General features: G+C 47.5%; 1 protein-coding gene across 2 annotated transcripts in view; it reads left to right on the forward strand.

The window, feature by feature from the left end:
- LOC146202194 (organic cation transporter protein-like) overlaps positions 1-19,784 on the forward strand; it is a 101,524-nt gene that overhangs the window by 23,598 nt on the left and 58,142 nt on the right. Inside the window, exons 2-3 of one of the 2 annotated variants that reach the window (XM_084588009.1) lie at positions 1,649-2,015; positions 14,583-14,686. In XM_084588009.1, the coding sequence (XP_084444135.1) occupies positions 1,740-2,015; positions 14,583-14,686 (380 nt within the window). In that variant the 5' untranslated portion in view covers positions 1,649-1,739. The remainder of the gene's footprint in view (positions 1-1,648; positions 2,016-14,582; positions 14,687-19,784) is intronic. The other variant, XM_084588010.1, reaches the window with a different exon arrangement.

Here is a 19,784-nt window from a genome sequence, read left to right on the forward strand (position 1 = left end):
ACCAGAGTAAGGATCGGAGTCAGAAGTAACAAACAAAACAGAATTTATGCACAGCAAGAGACGATACAAAGGAATACACAAGATCACTTGAAATACAACAGACGAGAGGTTCACAGAATACAAACGCTAAGCATGCAACTACAGAATGATTGAATAACACAGGCTTTACAACAGATCAAACACGAGAGAGTTACATAAACAAACACCAAATTGTTCACCGGGCACTGTTGCAGTCCGACGCCTCAAGAGTCACGATGTGGCCGCCATACGAGACGAGCGCCGCTCCCTTGAAAGTCCGTGGGCTTGCTAGCAGCGGGTGATCCCCGGGAGTCCAGCCGAAACACAGGCGAGCAAGTCGCAAAACACTTGACGAACTGACTGACTGACTGACTGGCTGACTGACTGCCTCAACAAGCGGCGCGGTCGCTTTAAATAGAGCGCGCCGCGTCTGTTTGTTAACATGCGCCAAAGCTAGCGCGCACACACACATAGCTTCGCTGGTTATAGCTCCCTCTTCTCCTCCCGTCGAGCCGCGCGTCGTCATTGGCCAGGTCCCATAGAATCTTCTCGAAAGGCCTGGCACATTCCAGGCCGATGAACCACCGTCCTCCCCGGGCAATGGGGAAGAGGGCCACGGCAACGCGTACAAAGCTACGCGCTCTCCCGCGCGGGGAAGGGGGCTTTTCTCTCCATGCCTTCCACGCGACGCCGTGCGGGCCTCGCGCCGTACCGGCTTGATGAAAATGGGCGCCGATTTCGTGACAGTTGGTAACAATTTCTTGATGACATAGCGCAAATCAAGACATGGATGACAGAAATGTAGACGAGATAGGCGCTGAAAAGTTGCAAGTTAGCACCTATCCCGTCTACATTTGTGTCGTCCGTCTTTATTTACGCTATATCTTCAAGAAACCACATCGTCATCATCATCGTCCTCTTCATTAGTTTCGCATTTCAGCATGTGAGAGGACTTAAGTATGACCCTGTAATTAATTTTTACGTCTTCATTTCCTCACCGCGAATAACAAGCGTCAAAAGAATTTTAAAAAGCATAAGTAACTGAAAAGACATCTCTAGAATAAACGTAAGACATCCGTTAATTTTTTCGTGATGTCATCAGCTTTTTGCGCTTAACGTTGTGTTCACTAGAAGTTGCACTTTCAGCAGAAATACGGTCTAAACCGCTTTTTAGGAAAGATGTTCGGGGTGCAAGAATTGTGCAAAACTGGATTTCATCCGAAAACAATGGACCCTGTTGATACAAGTGATGTCTGCAGCAGCCGCGAGGACTACTCGTATTTTCTGCCACGTGGCAGAAAATAGTCGTCTGTGAAAGCTTTTCTGGTGACCTAAATAAATATTTAAGTACCAGACCAAATTACCATGCACTAGAATCTCGATGCCTCGGGCTTCTTTGGTATGGTCAAATTTTAAAAAGTGATTTTCTTTACATCTTAGTGGAGTAATACACACGCCGCGTACCATGACCCATAGTTATCAAATGCTGCTTTCGTGTAACTTGTATCCTACTATAGATATTTTAAAGGCTCCATTGAAGCTGCCGGCAAGATGAACGCAGCTCATTTTAAAATCTCTTGACCATAATATGCTGCTTTCGAATGTTATATTTGCTGTTGTAATTTCCCAGATTCCTGCACGGCAGCGTTGACGAGGAGGTGGCGCGCGTTGGCGCGGGCTGGCGCGCGGCTGGGCTGAAAGCTGAGCACTGACCGGACGCCATGGCGGTCTCCACGCCGGACCTGGGACGATGGCACATACCAGTGATTGTGGCCACCTTCTACCGTGGCGTGCCGTCCGCTATGATTGTGATGGCGATTAACTTCGCGGCACCCCGGCTGGACTATTGGTGCCGAGACGCCATCCTGGAGGACGAAGACATCGGGGGCCCACATACCAACATGTCCGCGTGCTGGTTCCAGGTCAACGGCAGTCGAGTGCGCTGCGAGGCGTGGGAGTTCGACCACAACACTTTTGACAGCACCATCGTGGAAGACGTAAGGCCAACAGTGGGCGCTTGTAGCCTCTTGTATTGCATGCGCTTCACGCCCTTGTTCAGCACAGTGTTTGCCGTAGACTATTTAATCCACAAGTGTTTTGGTGGTCAAATCTATCTGCAAACAGCAGGAGTGCTTGCTAGGCTTTTTGATCCGAAGTATAGCACTTAAGTATCCGTATATCACTTAAGTATAGCAGTATAGCACTTAAGTGCATTAACTAGAAAAAAAAAAGTGCGTTTGCAGGCCCCATCTATGGCGGCTGTGTACGCTATAGTGAAACCGAAGAGGTTATTGAATAGCTCGGTGAAGTGCCAGTCGTTTTTCTTAGTTCTTAGTGTCACTATTTCTACAGTGTGCTGCTTTTTCTTTACTATTTCTGCTTTCGCTGCGCAAGTGAAAAGTTGGTGGTTGGTTTATTGAGTTTAACGCCCCAAAGCGACTAAGGCAATGAGACACGCCGTAGTGGAGGGCTCCGGAAATTTCGACCACTTGGAATTCTTTAACGTGCACTGACATCGCACAGCACACGGGCGCCTAGCTTTTAGTCTCCATCGAAAAGCGGCCGCCGTGGCCGGGGTTCGATCCCGCATCCTCGGGCACAGTAGTCGAGTGCCCTACCACTGCACCACCCCGGCGGGGCACAAGTGAAAGAAGTGGTTGTATTGGGCGTCCTATCTAGCGTCCCAGCACGGTGCAATCAACCGAGAGCTGTTGAGAGCCGCCCGTGGCATAGTATACTGTATTTTTTTTCGTTCCTCTGGGTAAATAATTCGTGAATACTAATTAGGCATTTTTTGAAATTATCGACTTCACGAACAAAGTGTAAATAAATACAAAAGCTGTAGATCGTGCCGAAAAACAGCCGACTGCAGTGTTTGCGTCAATGCGTTATTTACACAGCTTTATTTACTGGCATTCAAAGAAAGCAATCATGTGACCAGCTTCTGGTTCATATATCCTGCTCATTGCACACGTGGAGTCATATCGAAGAGAGTGCTCCAGAGAATAGCGGATTTTGTTCCCTGAGACTTGTGAGACGCTGAACGAGGACCGCTGTTAAGTCGAAGTGTTTTTATTGCGCGAGTTACCTTTGAAGGCTTGTAAACAAAAGCAGCCGGGGTTTACTTCCTCTCAAACCGACCAGGAAGCGCAAAAGTACTATTTTTGATGCTTTGGCATAGTCTTGACTGGCGATTTAACCTTGAGAAATTTGCACACAGAGTTTGGCAAAGTGTTAAACGTTTTTAGTTTTTTAGTCTTTTTGTGGGCAAAGTAAAGGCGCTTTGTCTGTCTCACTGTCAGTATACACCTGCGCTTACAATTAACGGCATAAAATTGGAGATACGTACGCCGTCGGTTCGAATCCCTGTCGCAAACTAGCCTCCATCTTGACTAGCACGTGGACGCATGCTACATGGGAAGCTAAATTGTATGAAGTCACCCTGAACGCTGCGCAAAAAGCGGTTACGTCACAACTTCGATATAAATCACGCGTTATTCTTGTAGCCACTTACAGTGCACTCTTTCTCTCCACACAATTCCTGCTCAAAGCATTCGTGATGCAGGTAAGGCTTTCGCCTTAAAAAAATAAAGAACCAGAGTTTTAACGTAGCTAAACCAAGTAGGACGTGCGAAACTTTTGCGGATAGAAGTTGATGGATACGACGAACTGCAGTGCACAGCGCAAGAATATTACAACCTGTACGCGGATTGATCGGCTGCGGTGATAGTGCGTTTAGCATACCCATTTAGCTGCGAGTTCTGTTTTTGAATATTTTTTTTTTACTGTGAAAACAGTTAAAGTGGACATGCTTTTGTTAGGCTGTCAACCTCCGGATTATTGTTTTCGCGCTGAAATCTACTTCACATAAACCATAGCTTGTTGCGTAGCGTATACTGTAGCGGAGATATAGTTACCCCGGGTAAAAGCCTTCGGTAAAGCTAAAATTATAGTTTTTGTAATCAGAAAATCACCCAGAGCAATTATCTATGTCATATTGTAATCATAGAGCTGGACCAAGGAGACGGCCCCACTAGCTAAAATTAGTTATATTAATTAGTAATGTCTGCTGAAGCAGTGTGTCCGCCTGGTGGCGCCAGCGAAGCGACCAAACTCTGTGTTAGAACCCTTCCTGTCAAAAGTCGACTCGATGCCTGAATGGGAGGTAGAAGCGGGAGGAGGGTGAGAAATCGTGTCCGTTGTGTTCACATCGATGCGTACGGCTTCAGACATCGCGGCTGTTGAGATAAGCGTGCAAAAAAGCGTGCAGTACAGTGCCCTCTCAGAGGTCTTTGTTGACGTCTTGACTCAGTCGGCGTAGTACCTAGTGAATGTTGAAATAATGCCGTGGAAGCTTTTCAGGCGGACCTCGTAGAAGAACTGAGCTTCATAATCAGCCTTGTTCACGTTGCAAGTAAATGACTTCCTTGTGGCGAAGTTCGAGCCTCTGGTTTTGTTGTTGTTGCTGGCGTCAAATTAGTTCTCAAACAAGCTGGCTGATGGTCTCGGAGGGGCGAACGGAATAGCATCCGGAACAGATGTAGCTAAACAGGTTTTCTCTCTCCCTCTCTCGTATCCTCCTACTTGATTTAGCCGGACCGCATTAATTACAGAACACGTAATTTGTTTGCATCTATCTACATAATTGCGACACAGAAGTACTCGTCAGGATGCAGCTTATCATCACGACACCCGAAGTCCCCAAACACCACCTCTATTGTGCATGTCTCCGTTGCCTCCACTGCGTCCACCGTGTCTCTGCTGGTCCTTCTTTCCTTTAAAGGTCCTTCTCACCAGATTCTTGCTAGCTCTTCCTTCTCCGTTGTTTTTTCAAAGTCGTTCCCTCACGAAAGCGAAAAGTCCCGGCTGTTTCACGGAGCCCGGCGGCCGCTATTCAGGCGTCCTCCGCTCCCAAGCGCAGACCACGGTCAGACAAAATAACAAAGTGTGGCGCCATGCAGGAGCCTACGTTTCGCATCGACAGGCAGCCGCCCTACCGGTGCCATGCTCAGCGACAATGCAGCATGCAGTCTGTCGTTGGTCCGTAAGCGTTGAACCGCTCACACCACACAAATACAAATACGCCGACCGCTCTAGTAGCTCTAGTGCACGAGAACGACGCAGCCGCGCGCCCGAGAGATGAGTTGAGGGCATCAAACTTAGCATCCAACATTGTGTTCACATCGTGCATGGACGTGCAGTTGTCATGTAACAGAGTCTCAGTTGTTGCGGTCGTCCTCAGTATACATGGCGATCGTATCCGCGACCGGCGTGTTGAGCCGCTTCTAAGGTCGTTCTTTTGATGGTAATAGGCAGTGGCTTCTCGATGACCGTGCCCACTGATTTTCATAGCCAGTTTAGTAAGCGCTGTGGTGAACACTACTCTGTCCGTCAAAATCGACCAAGGACGCATCGTGACTAAAAACAATGTTATTGCCAACTTGCCGGCTCACCGCTAGTGATGTGCTCTTTTCAGAGATGCCGCGAGTTCCTAGGCCGCTGTCACACTCCGCTGTCACAAACATGATGACGTTTGGCGATTACAAACGCCGTCCCTGAGATCAAGAATACGTCATTAACATCTTTTTTTTTTTTGTTCTCATTCGTATGCTCTGATAAATTTAGTTGCTCTTAGCGGAGAACCAACATTGAAAGAATATTAATAGGGCTGGCCAGTTAATGCAATCATATCATCACGCGATACCTGAAGCAGCCGCGAGGTCGCTTTCCGCCTACTGTCTTTACTCCAGGCCCCAAATCCCAATCTACATACGCTGTGACTTCGTCGTAACATGTAAAGCTGCCGTCCGTGGAATGGGAGCGGTCTCTTATTCGTTCCAGGGTCTTGCATGATTGACGCCTGATGCTTCGTGATCACTCCTATTACGTCTCATCCAAAATTGACAGATAACCGTCGACAAGACATGTACTCTAAACACGAATAACCTAAAATGGGTGTAATATGTCCTCTAGTGCACTCCTTATCAGAAGCCTGCCTGATTCCTGGGGTAGATTTTCATCAATAAAAATATGGAATACCTGAGGTAGGCAACGGAAGCAGATTCTCATTTTAAAAACATGCGAAGCTCTCGCGCTTGCCAGTATTTCAACTATGGTTTCAATCTCATCTAATCGTCAGTCTCAATACTTCTACCGCCGTGGTTAAGGTGGGAATGTACCTCTGTTGCCAACAGTATAGCATTTCGTATATAGTGGTGAGAATGGCTTGAAAAGAATACCCTGGCTCTATAGGGAGTGCGCTAAAGGACACGCTACTCTATTTTTACTTCCTTATGGATAAAGTGTATAATTACAAGGTTCACTACATATCTGCAATATGTGCTCTCCTCGGTGGACGACGAGAGTGGATGAAAACGAGTCGGAATGAATTAATTCGCCTTGGAAATTGTGAAGCAGGATTCATCATTTCTGTAGAAGATGATAAGAAGCCGGCTTCGCGACTAAACTGATACTGCCATGACAATATTTCCAATATTGTCATGACAATGTTAGGGTAGTCGCGAGGCTGGCTTCTTCCCATCTTATCTTGTCCAACGTTCATAAGGTTGTATTCGCATGCCAAATCAGTAACTAAAGCCGGTGAAGCAGCGCTAGGGTCAAAGGGCTTGATCCAAATTTTCGGAGCACTCCAGTACGGCGTCGCTCATAGGACGCATTGCATGAAAAGAACGATTCTAGAATGTCGCAGCTGCTTTATTAAAGTCTGGTTGTCATCGCGCCCTGAACACAATTTATGATAACAGTCTTGCGGGATCACTGGAGGGAATGCTCCTTCTTTAAGATTCATGTTCTGCACAAAGTTTTGTGATCTATAGTGGGTTCGTATCCTTCAGTATTTTTTTGTAATTTGTACGCGCTTTCCGTCATAACATGCAGCTGGCATTCTAACACACTTTTGCCTGTATTTGTACTCCTTGACTGCTGTGACTTCACATCCGCTCGTTCCAATTGCGGTATTGACTTTCTCAAATTACTGGATGCTTATTTTTTGGGCGACCACAACACTGTGATTTAAATTGCGGGGCGGATGCGACTGTGGACGTTCGGGCTTAGTGGACTAGATATTAGGGTGGTGTGCTGACTGCGCGGCGGCTTCAGTGACGTCGCCAAGTTCGACAACTTGCAGCTTCGCCGCGGCAACACCAGATGTCGCCAAGTTAGACTTCACGGTCTAACTCGGCGACATCTGGTGTTGGAAATTGGAAATTGGACAGTAACAGATGGGCAGCTAAAGTATTTATATACCTGTACCTAAAAGGCGTTGACTCACAATGGAGGAAACGAACTAGGAAACTAACTAGTAAGTATGTTAGTAACAAGGACGGAGAAATAAAGAGCATTAAGCAACAGGTGAAAAACACAGAAGGTAAAAATTGGATAAATTCGATGGAAAAGAAACAGAGTGTGGAATTATACTGAAAGTGGAAAATGCAGATCAGGAAGGAAGATTTCTTTGATAACTCAAGAGGCAGTGCCCTACTTTTTGAAGCTAGATCAGGGTGCCTTAGAACACGCAGCTACAAAAAGAAATTTAACAATGGAGATGACGTATGTGCTGTATGTGGAAACTCCAGTGAAACAATTGCCCATATTATACTCGAATGTAATGGTATTCATCCGGAAGTCAGTGCAGGCGCAATCACTGTTCCTGAAGCTCTGGGGTTTAGAGATAACAGTCGCCGGGTGAATAAACCGGCGGTGGAAACTAGCAAAAAACAACTGGAAGATTGGTGGCTTAAAAGCAGAGAAGTGACATAATGTTAGTAATGTAGGAACAAAAATTTAATAAATAGAATGATGGTTTAGTTAACCATTCTAAATCAATAATTAAGATATATGGAGAAAAATGAGCATGATAGCTACTGCTACCACCCTGTTTCAAAGGGGACGCTCCTATATTCCATCCATTCCATCCATCCATCCGGTAAAACCCCTCAATAAGTAGCGCCATCTCCTCCCTCCTCCTCCGGCGCCGCCGCTCCTCCTCTCGCGTTTCGAGCACATGCGCGCTCTCTCGGAGCAGGCGCTGGGTCTCACCAGAGCATTGCAGCTTGCATTTTGTCGCATTGTATTCACGTTAAAATATTTCTCGCTGCTGAAAGGTCAATACAGAATGTCGACAGAGATTCTGCGCTAAAATAGTTTCAGCTGTCAGTGTCTTCTTACTCCATACGTACCCGATTTCGGTGTCTGTTCAACTCGCCTTCACCTTCGTGCGTCCGTCGTTCGCTACCCGTTGGTCAAACTGTGCATGCTTTAAAAAAAAAAAATGTAAATAGGTGGCAGACGAGAACAATTTAGCAACAGCCTGTATGGTTTCTTTGCAGCTTTGATTGGCTTGTGAGCTCCCGGTAAACTTGAGAACAGTGGCAGCATTTGTCTTCCACGTGTTTCAACTTCAGCTGCAGATCTATCGGCGCTTGCAGCGTGGGAAATCGAGAACTAGCACACCAAACGAAAGCAAAGCACGAAATATGCGGCTTTATCTGGTCGCCTAAGAGCCGTCACTATTTCGTGAAGCGCGGCGACACACTCAAAACATGCAGTTAGCTTACATTCACGACAAAGACAACGCCTCAGAAAGCATGGCTGAGTAGCTAAAAACCAAGGACTTTATTTTAATACTTAATCGATGTCTAACGCGAAAAGTGCAAAAAAAATATGACGTGCGGGCATGTGGAACTTGGCGTGGCGAAAAAATGAGCGAATTCGTACAGAATGTTTGGCGACATATTAGGCTAGAGATGAGCAATTGCTCACTTAACTCAGAGTCGCGACCATAGCGTTGAGTTGAAGTCCGCTCGGCCGATTCGGTGCCGCGAAACCTTCTTCCGCGCCGCATCTCGATTTGCGGTTGGTATTATAAACAACCACTTGCCATCATGCCCACGTGTGCTGCACCCGAAAGCGCAGCAACGTGACATTTCGAATGAAGCAACTTAAAAAAAAAAAAAAAAGAACAGCGCGAAAGAGGCGCGAGCCGCATAGCAAAACACACGACGATATGCGCCGCGCGCGCGTTGTTTTGCTCCGGTGGAAAGGAGGCAGTCAACACAACAAGCAAGAAAGAAAAAAAAGCGCGCGGAAACACGTTACAGTGCTCGGCCAATTGGGAAAGGGGGGGGGGGGGGGGGTCGTCGCCGCGCCGTCTGTCAGTGCTGTTTTCCATTGGCTTGCTCGAGCTATTATCCCAAATAGTACAGTGGTACACGGAAGTTTATAACATTATACCATCGGCGTCCGTGCCTTTGCATACACGTGCGCGCGCGGTTTGTATGTGTGTGCATGTCGAGGGGGTGCATGTGCGTAGCGTCTCTTCTCAGACTGCGTTGTATCTGCGTGGAATGATGAACTTGCTCTTTAGTTGCACATTGCACGGTAATAGAGACATTTAGCAAGCTGTACTGCCAATGCGATGAAGCGTTTTGTTGCTACCGTTGGATGGCGTCCTTGCCAAGCGTCACGTCCGTATGGCTGCAGCTACCGTAGCCGGCATATTCACCCTATAAGTCGATACGTTTAGCCTCTTAAACCGTCTGGACAATACACTGATGCCGCAATCACCGTTACGTAGCGGTTATGCGCACTAAAAACGCGCCTTGCAGTGTGCATTATGGGCAGCACATTTAAGGCGAATGCATTTCGTGTCTCATGAGGGGCTTCACCGGAAGGCGTGGGGACAGAGTCTGCCATCAGAGTGTGAGCGTGTCCGCACAAACTGACACTCCCGGCCGCGAGTGGGTTTTTAACCCGCGCCAGAACGAACATATCAGCTTCCCTGGTTCACGCACCAGAACACTATACTATCAGCGCAGCTGATCACGCCTCGTCTAAAACTGCAACACACTTTTACGCTGCGCAGTAAACATTGTCGCCTTCATGAGCTGCAATCTTTGCCGCTCGTTCATTCAATATAGGTCAATACGCCATACACATACGCCCTAGGTTTTCGAATTTCTCCAATGCAGGTCCGGCAGTGCTCTCAGTTTTTTATTTGAGATTTCGGCGGGATGCGCACCTCGCTGAAATCTTTTGACGACAGTGGGACCTTGATAATTCGCACTCCATTCGTGTCTGTATTTTATTAATGATTAGTTTCCGCACACGAAAGTGTGTCGACCTGCACAATGGCCCGTAATAAATAAGCCGGGCTATATTTTCTCTACCAGTTTTAATGAAATAAAGTCAAAACTGACTCACTTGAGCACATTGATGCGAGGTGATTTGGCACTCGTACGCAGTGTTGATTTCGCTAATGATTCAGAAATGCGCTTCGCGCCCTACGGCGCACCGCGATTGCCAGTGCGAGATGGTTGTCGCCTCGCATGCTTTTGCGTCGGCTTCGCTGCTGAAAGCTTTATGCGTTTCAGTGGTGTCTTCATTTTATCGTAATGTTTGGTTAGAGCTATGCGTGAAAATTTAGTTGCTTGTGAACACACGTGGAATACATTTGCCGATTCTCGTTTTCGCATTTTGGACCGCGAATTTCGGGAAGCGGCCCATATACATACACGAATGTATTCTCAATTCAAAGGTATTCTGCGCAGAACATGGCGCTTTGCACTTCAAATAATTGGTTTTACCTGCTAGGAGGACCTGAATTTTACTCTTTTAAAGTTACTTAAAGAGGCCAGATAAATGAGAACGGGTAAAGTTGTAGGTGTTGACAAGAACAATTAACTTAGCGAGTTGGACAGAATAGTTTAAATAACAAGATTAAGGTTAAACATATTCGGTACCACCAAGATCACTCTAAAGATCAATAACTTCCAGTGGCAAACGTATTTTATTTGTTGATTTGTTTTCATCTGTCCTTACCCAATCTGACCCAGATGCGGGTGGGCATTGAAACAAGCAAAAGCAGGCGAAGTACACTGTAAGCCGTATATGAAACTAACTGAAGCCATGGTGGCTTTTGCATCGAAATGGCTTGGCTAGCTTTCGACGCTCACTTTATTTACCACAAGTCACCCTCACCCCGTAAAAGGGGGAAGCTTAGTAATTATGATTACTTCTATCTGCTTCTTAATATTTGTAATTAATTACCTCAGTGAGAAACTCCGAATGGGACAAGGTGTAACCGGAAACGTTGAAGCAGTGCACGGGATGTTGCGGCTGCATGAAGGTTAAAATTGAGCCCGTTCAAGCGCTGAAATAAAACGACATGCCTATAGGCTCCGCAATTTCGGCGATGTCCTTCAGAATACTGCGACAATATATGCAGTATATACGGGCCTGGCCAACACGACATGCCCGAAAGTGCCGCTCGTTTATGAGTGGAACACGTGCGCATTGAGGTACCTAAGTGAAGGGAACAGTCGCCACCACGTGGCCCCACCGCTTTGCGATATCAGCGGCGTCAGGCCTGCGGAGCTAGTGAGCACCTATACCCAATGTACTACCATAGCACTGCGGTGCCGCGTCAGACGCCAGCTACGGAAGTGGTGCCACTCCCACCTCCTCCGACCAGGCTTCGAGTGCGGAATCAGCGCTCCAGAGCCTCGGGGTGGGCGTGCCCTCGATCTGCGACTTCTTTGTCGGCGCTGTCAGTCATTGCTGACGCATGCATGCCAACGATGATTATTCGTATCAGTGCTGTGAGGACACACTGGGACAAATGAACGTTCATTAATTTTCATTTCTTTGCTTGTACGGCGCATATTTGGCGAAGCAGCCGCACTGTGTAATGATATTTGTTCTCAGTGTTCATGTTCTGCGTTTTCCTTCCGCTTAAAATACGCCAGGGCTCGTTTTGCTCCAAGGAAAAACGAAGAATGATCGACACTAAGGCTGGGGTGGTTATTTCGAATGCTTCGTCGTTGTTACTTCTGATTCGCTTTTTGAAGGGGCAGTGTGATCATACTTTTTGATTTGCTGGAAGTAAAGCCTTTGAAAGTGCTCCAATTTACACCTGTTGTTTGACGGTTTGGTTTGGTTTATGGAATTTAACGTCCCAAAGCGACTCGGGCTATGAGAGACGCCGTAGTGGAGAGCTTCGGAAATTTCTAACACTTGGGAGTCTTTAACGTGCACTCAGATCGCAGAGCACACGGGCACCTAGCTTTTCACCTTCATCTAAAAGTGACCACCGCAGCCGGAATTCGATCACGCAGTCTACAGCAATCGACTGCCCTAACCACTGCACCATCGCGGTACGGCAGTCTTATTTGAAAACCATAGGAATAGCTTCGATAGCTTTCAAATAAGACAGTCCGCCTGTCAGAGCATGTTAAAGTGAACGCTGACACGTTATTTGTTCGCCCGGCAGAGATTGTGGGTTTTCAAGAAAGCACGGCAATGACACGAAGTAATTATTTTCATAAAATCAGTCGAAGCCGGCGCCAACACACAGAAATACGTGCATCCGTTAAGGTTTTTTTTTTTTCTTTAAACCTTACGTATCAAAGAAACACTCAGGAAACTATATATTGTAAGAAAGGCTGAGCAGATACTTTACTCTCATTTTGCCTACCCATCGGACAATCCTTTTGTCTAATGCATGGTCCCAAGGAGCCTCTTTGGAATGTTAGGCGTGGCAGTGGCAGCTTTTATGTTGTTCTGCGTCCAAAGATACCACTGCATCGACGGCAGTTTGTTCACTGCATCAAAAGCAGCTATGTCAGTAACCGTTTCATAGAAAGTTAAGAAGCTACATGCTTGAAACCAGCGTTGGAAGCCTTGAAGTCTGTGCGCGATCTGTACGGTGATATGTTGTCGTGCTCTCAATATATTTCACTCGACTACCACGTTGACAAAAAATAAAAAAAAATACTTTCAAGCTGTTGATTCTTCATATTAAGAGCTTAAAGTGCTGGACGATTGCGTGCGTCCCCGCCTCATTGTTTCAACCTAGTATTCTGTTATGATACACGCCTGGTCCGACTTCAAAAAATATTCAGAGCGATTCGATCGCGCGTCCTTGGAAACAGTAGTCGAGCGCCGTAACCACTGCGTCACCCTGCGGGTTAACATACATACACACACACACACACACACACACACACACACACACACACACACACACACACACACACACACACACACACACACACACACACACACACACACACACACACACACACACACACACACACACACACACACACACACACACACACACACACACACACACACACACACACACACACACACACACACACACACACACACACACACACACACACACACACACACACACACACACACACACACACACACACACACACACACACACACACACACACACACACACACACACACACACACACACACACACACACACACACACACACACACACACACACACACACACACACACACACACACACACACACACACACACACACACACACACACACACACACACACACACACACACACACACACACACACACACACACACACACACACACACACACACACACACACACACACACACACACACACACACACACACACACACACACACACACACACACACACACACACACACACACACACACACACACACACACACACACACACACACACACACACACACACACACACACACACACACACACACACACACACACACACACACACACACACACACACACACACACACACACACACACACACACACACACACACACACACACACACACACACACACACACACACACACACACACACACACACACACACACACACACACACACACACACACACACACACACACACACACACACACACACACACACACACACACACACACACACACACACACACACACACACACACACACACACACACACACACACACACACACACACACACACACACACACACACACACACACACACACACACACACACACATACATACATACATACATACATACATACATACATACATACATACATACATACATACATACATACATACATACATACATACATACGGTAGCGGTAACACAGGACGTTCCACGTCCGCCGCTTTGGTTGAGGGTGGCGCTGGTGAACACTCTCAAGGTTCGTATACAGACAACATTACCCAAGAAAGTAGCAGGGGGGACAGCGGCCGATGTAGCTCAGTTGGAAGAGCCCCGGACGCGATATTCGGAGGTCGTGGGTTCGGTTCCCACCATCGGCACGTTGTTATTTCTTCTACCTTGCGTTTGATTATCTTTCCCCTGAACCGATTACATTACTAATTTATGTGATTATCGAAGTAAAAATTAAAAAAGAAAGACAAAATTACAATCCTCAATGCTTTCCTTGGCCTCGCCGACTGTTCGCTTCTTTCCTTCACATATATATATATATATATATATATATATATATATATATATATATATATATATATATATATATCATGCTGGGTGTTTGGTTGCCGCAGAACGATCGCCAGCATTTCTTAAAATGCTGGCGATCGCGAGCGTAATCGCAAGCGTAAGAACCGCGAGCGTAAGTGCTCGCGATTCTTCGCACTTACGCTCATCTGATCCGACATGCGACGTTGCTGGAGAGCGTTCTTTCAGCTGCTCCACTGTTTCTTTCCAGTGGAGCCTGGTGTGCGACCGCGCCTGGATGCGGTCTGTGTCGCAGTCCATCTGTCTAATGGGCATGTTCTTCGGCAATTTCCTTTTCTCCCACGTGTCGGATCGGTGAGTAAAAGTAGCCAACATTCTCCATCTTGCACTGTCAATCTCAACGATACTACGTGAGCGCACGTGAGCTAACTAGAAGCCGATATCGGTAAAGAACAGAACGGAGCTCAAGATAAATGTGCCAGCTGTTTCGGCGAAATCAACTCGCAATTTTAAAAACGGTGTGTTTTTTTTTTTTGTTACATATATCAGAACGGAGGCTATGTTGCGTGGAGTGTCAATGCTGGTGAACATCAGAAACCAGACTTGTGAATATTAACTAGCAACCTGGTTAACTAATTTTCAATCGTTAACTATTCAAAATATTACACTTCAGTGATTTGTTACACTTGTAGGTCTATAGCCGGGCGTTAGTAACTGCGATTACTCTCGGAACTATGACACAAGTTTTCGCCGTCGCATGCCATTTTCGAAAAAGCGCGCGGTACGCAAAGCGACGTCACTCGGCACGTGCACCACAAAACGCGGTGCGCGCGGCGGTCGAATTTTTTTTTTTTTTCTTTTTTTTTTTTTTTTTTTTCACAGCGCAGAGATAAGTTGAGTTTTTGAAATCCTAAAAGAAATGATGGCTAGTACGGACGGCTGGCATAAATTTCCGATTGCAAACAATCTCCTAACCGCAACCGTTAAAAGAGTACCTACCGTACAATAAATGACTCGGAAACGAGCATTGATGTCTGTCATTTGCTTACACAGGCGAGAACATAAACGCATGCAGCGTACTGTAGAAAAGTAAATCTCTCGCGTATGTGCCGAATCAATCTCATTGATAATCTGTGACATTTTTTTTTTATCGGAAGAGAGTGTTTGTGATGGGTGGGGATGCGAATTTAATTTCACTCGAGACCAGCCGTGGTGGCTTGATTGGTGTGGTGTATGGCATCTGAGCACACCAGGCAAGATCGAACTGCTGTCGCCTTGCGCGCCGACCGCATGATTTTTAAATAGGGAGGAATTCAAAGGTGCCCGTATGTGTAGCTTACACCCAGTTTACTTTTTAAAAAATATTGAGAGCGCTGTGGAATCTATACACACTGCAAAAATGCGAAAGCGCGAGCGTTGCTGCTGCACACGGTGCATAAAGTTTGCTCTCATTATCACTATCAACTAAATGCACCGTCATTATCATTGCTACTGTCATCACTGTCATTATCACTAATTGCAGCGTCATTGTCATCGCTACTATCATCCTCACGGTATACAAGGAGAATGATTATGTGCCTTTCACGAGGTTTTACCTGTTAAGGTTTTGCTGCAAAAAAAACAAAACACATTGTTTCTGTTTGTTTATTGTCGGCTATGTGATACACCTGAAACCGTCGAACACTGTTTTATTGCCCGCAAAGATGCGATATCATTTTGGGACATTCTGCGAAAAACACTGAAGAAAGACTTGAATTTCCACAGTGTGCGTTGCCACCCAACATGACGATGAACCCTTTGGTATGATTTTCCTCCTTGGACTGCACAGCCTGTGGAAAACGCGTATGTTGGACCGGAATGCTGAGCCTCTCGTTTCTGCTAGTACTCATTTTGGCCAGATGGGGCACCAGCGGAGGGACACATACAAAGATAGTGACTATCAACCGGACTGGCTGCCATTATTGATGTGTTGTCTTTCCTTGCCACCGTTTTAGTGAAGTTGTGCTAAGACGTATTGTAGTTGTGTTGCATGTTTCAATTGGACTTTTCGGCTACAGGCTGATTACTTTGTAAATAATGTATATAGCTCGTTCCTGCATTTAAAAGCGTATAATAAATATTGCAACGACTCAAGCCACAGGGAGCCGTGAAGGTACACGTAGACGAGGACCCGAGAGTAAGGTTGCCTTCTAGCTCCGATAACAGCGTCCAGCACCAGCGCGCCTCTCGAGCCAACAACCACTTCGTCGTCGTCGGCGTCAAGCACGGTTACCGCGCTGCACTAGGCACATGGTATCCCCCCCCCCCAACCCCCTCGAAAGGAAAACATCGTCCCGATGTCAAGGTGAGAGGAGAAAACAAAAATTAGGGGTGAGGTGAACTGTACAATAAGTCAAGGTCTCACTTGCAGGAAGCGTTAAGGTTACGAAACGTGATGTTGACACAGCGCTCAGTCGCGTGAAAAGTACGGCTTTAAGCGCGCCACGTGCACAATTTCAGGTCACTGACGCCGAACACTGACGGTCACACTTCCATCTGGAACAACTTCGTAGTTAACGCTCTTTAAGCGGCGCAGGACTTTATAGGGTCCGAAATACCGGTGTAGCAGTTTTTCACACAAGCCTTTGTGGCGCACGGGGGTCCACACCCACACTTGGTCCCCTGGTTCGAAGTGGACTTCCCTGTGCCGAAGGGATATATAGCGTCGAGCGTCGGTGGCATGCTGCTCTTTGATGTAGCAAGCTGCCCAGCTGGCGGGCTTGCTCGGCCTGTTCCGCGAAATGGGCGGCATCGGGTTCGACCGCTTCATCCCCTCACGGGGGCGTCATGTCCAACGTTGTATGGGCCTCCCTGCCATATACGAGACGGAACGGTGTAAACTGCGTGGCTTCCTGCAGCGCCGTATTGTAAGCGAAGGGGACATACGGCAGGATCTCGTCCCACATTTTATGTTCAACGTCGATGTTACATTGAGATCATGTCTGCCAACGTTTTGTTGAGTCGTTCCGTTAGGCCATTTGTTTGTTGGTGATAGGTTGTTGTGCGATGATCGGTATGGCTGAGAGTTAAGGTGTCCGGCAGTAACCGAGCTGTAAACGCCTTTCCTCGGCCAGTAATAATGTTTGACGGTGTACCGTGTCTAAGCACAATTTCATTCATAAAGAAGTGAGCAACTTCCCCGGCAGTACCTCGGGCAAGGGCCTTTATTTCATCGTAGCGTGTCAGGCAGTCTGTGGCGACTACGATCCCTGTTTCCGTTCGAGGATAAAGGAAATGGGCCTAAACGGTCCATGCCCACTTGCTCGAAAGGTGTGAGGGGTGGTTCAATAGATTGCAACATGCCGGATGGCTTGAGCGCGTGCTTTGTTCGCCGCTGGCATTGTCGACAAGTCTGGACGTAACGTTTAACGCTCGGAGTAGGATGTGGCCAGTAAAAGCCAAGATGACCGGACGTTGGTTCGTCGTGGCAGGCCAGGAGGATTTCGTGCCTTAGATCAGCCAGTATGACTAGCAAGAATGTTTTTGCACTCGATGTAGAATTCTTATAAATCACTCCGTTGCGGAAGCAGAACGATGACAGCCCCCGAGCGAGGTACCGGGGTATTGTAGGGTGCCCACCTTCGAGATGGTCGATGATCAGTCGCAGCTCGGCGTCGGCACGTTGTCTGGAAACGAGGTCGGACGTACTGACTGATCCAAGGAAGCTATCGTCGTCGGTTGCGTTTGACGGAGGAGGGTCGACGGGAGCGCGGGACAGGCTATCAGCATCGGCGTGCTTTCGGCCGGACTTTAAATAACGTCGAAATCGAACTCCTGCAAGTGCAATGCCCAATGTGCTAAGCGGCCGCAAGGGTCCTTTAAGTTTTTCAGCCAACACAACGAGTGATGGTCAGTGATCAGTCGAAATGGTCGGCCATGAAGGTACGGGCGGAACTTGGCAGCGGCCCATACTACTACCAAACATTCTTTTTCGGTGGTGGAATAGTTGGACTAGTACGGGAAAGTGCACGGCTGGCGTAGGCAATTACTTTGCCGGCCCCGTCTTGGTGCTGAACTAGAACGGCACCGAGGCCGACGTTACTCGCATCCGTGTGTAGCTCCGTGTCGGCATCGTCGTCGAAATGTGCCAGGATCGGGGGTGACTGCAGCCGGCGTCGTAACTCGTCGAAATCCATCTGCTGCTCGGCGCCCCAGAAAAATAATGCGTCATCTGGAGTCAGTAGTGTCAGAGGGCTGGCCATCTGTGCAAAGTTATTAACGAAGCTGCGATAATAGGGGCACAGCCCTAAAAACCGTTGGACTGCTTTTTCGTGGGTGGGGACGGAAAAGGCAGCAACGGCAGCAAGTTTCTCAGGGTCAGCTTGGATGCCGTCAGCACTCACGATGTGCCCAAGAAACTTCAATTCGGTGAACCCGAAGTGACACTTTTGAGGCTTGAGAGAAAGGTTGGCAGACCGAACAGCTTAGAGAACAGTTCTCAGGCGGCGTAGGTGTTCCGTGAGCGTCGGCGAAAAGATTATCACGTCGTCGAAATAAACAAGGCTCGTCTGCCACTTCATACCTGTGAGCACAGTGTCCATCATCCGCTAAAAGGTAGCAGGAGCGCAGCAGAGCCCGAATGGGAGGACGCGGAACTCATAGAGCTCATCTGGTGTCACGAAGGCAGTTTTTTCAAGGTCCTTCTCATCAACTTCGATCTGGCAATAACCACTCCTGAGGTCAATCGAAGAGAAGTACTTGGCTCGGCGAAGTCGGTCAAGAGAGTAGTCGATCCGTGGCAACGGATAGGCATCCTTCTTTGTCATACTGTTAAGCTTTCGGTAGTCAACGCAGAAGCGCAGTGTTCCGTCTTTCTTTTCGACGAGGACGACAGGGGATGACCATGGGCTGCTTGACGGTTGAATGATGCCATCGGCAAGCATCTCTGACTTGCTGTTGGATAGCTTCTCTTTCCCGAGGAGACATACACATGATAGGGCTGTTAATGGATAGGTCGAGTGCCGTCACGCGTGATAATCCGGTGTTTAATGACCGACGTTTGCTGCACTTTAGACGAAGACGTGAAGCATGCACGAAACTCCAGCATTAGATCCAGGAGTTGCCTCTTTTCAGCGGAGGAAAGGCTAAAATTGATGTCGACAGCGTGTACGGCATCATCCGGTTCGGTGCTAGGCGTAGCTTCCTCGGAAGCAAAACATTCGGCGACTTCCTGCAGATGGTCAACGTAAGCAATGACAGTCCCACGGAACAGATGTCGGTGTTCATTGGAGAAATTGGTAACGAGCACCTCCGTCTCTCTGCCACGAAAGAAACAAAGATATCTTGCCACAGAAACTACCAAGGCGAGTGAGAGGGACACATTAGGTTCAACAACCCGGAGGCCGTGATGTGGCTCGTCGCAGGTAACTCTGGTAAGGATGCTGGCGCGTGGTGGCACTGTGAGGCTATCATC

Source organism: Amblyomma maculatum, chromosome 1 (assembly GCF_055883805.1).
Source record: "Amblyomma maculatum isolate TAMU_Amacu chromosome 1, ASM5588380v1, whole genome shotgun sequence".
Lineage (NCBI taxonomy): Eukaryota > Metazoa > Arthropoda > Arachnida > Ixodida > Ixodidae > Amblyomma > Amblyomma maculatum.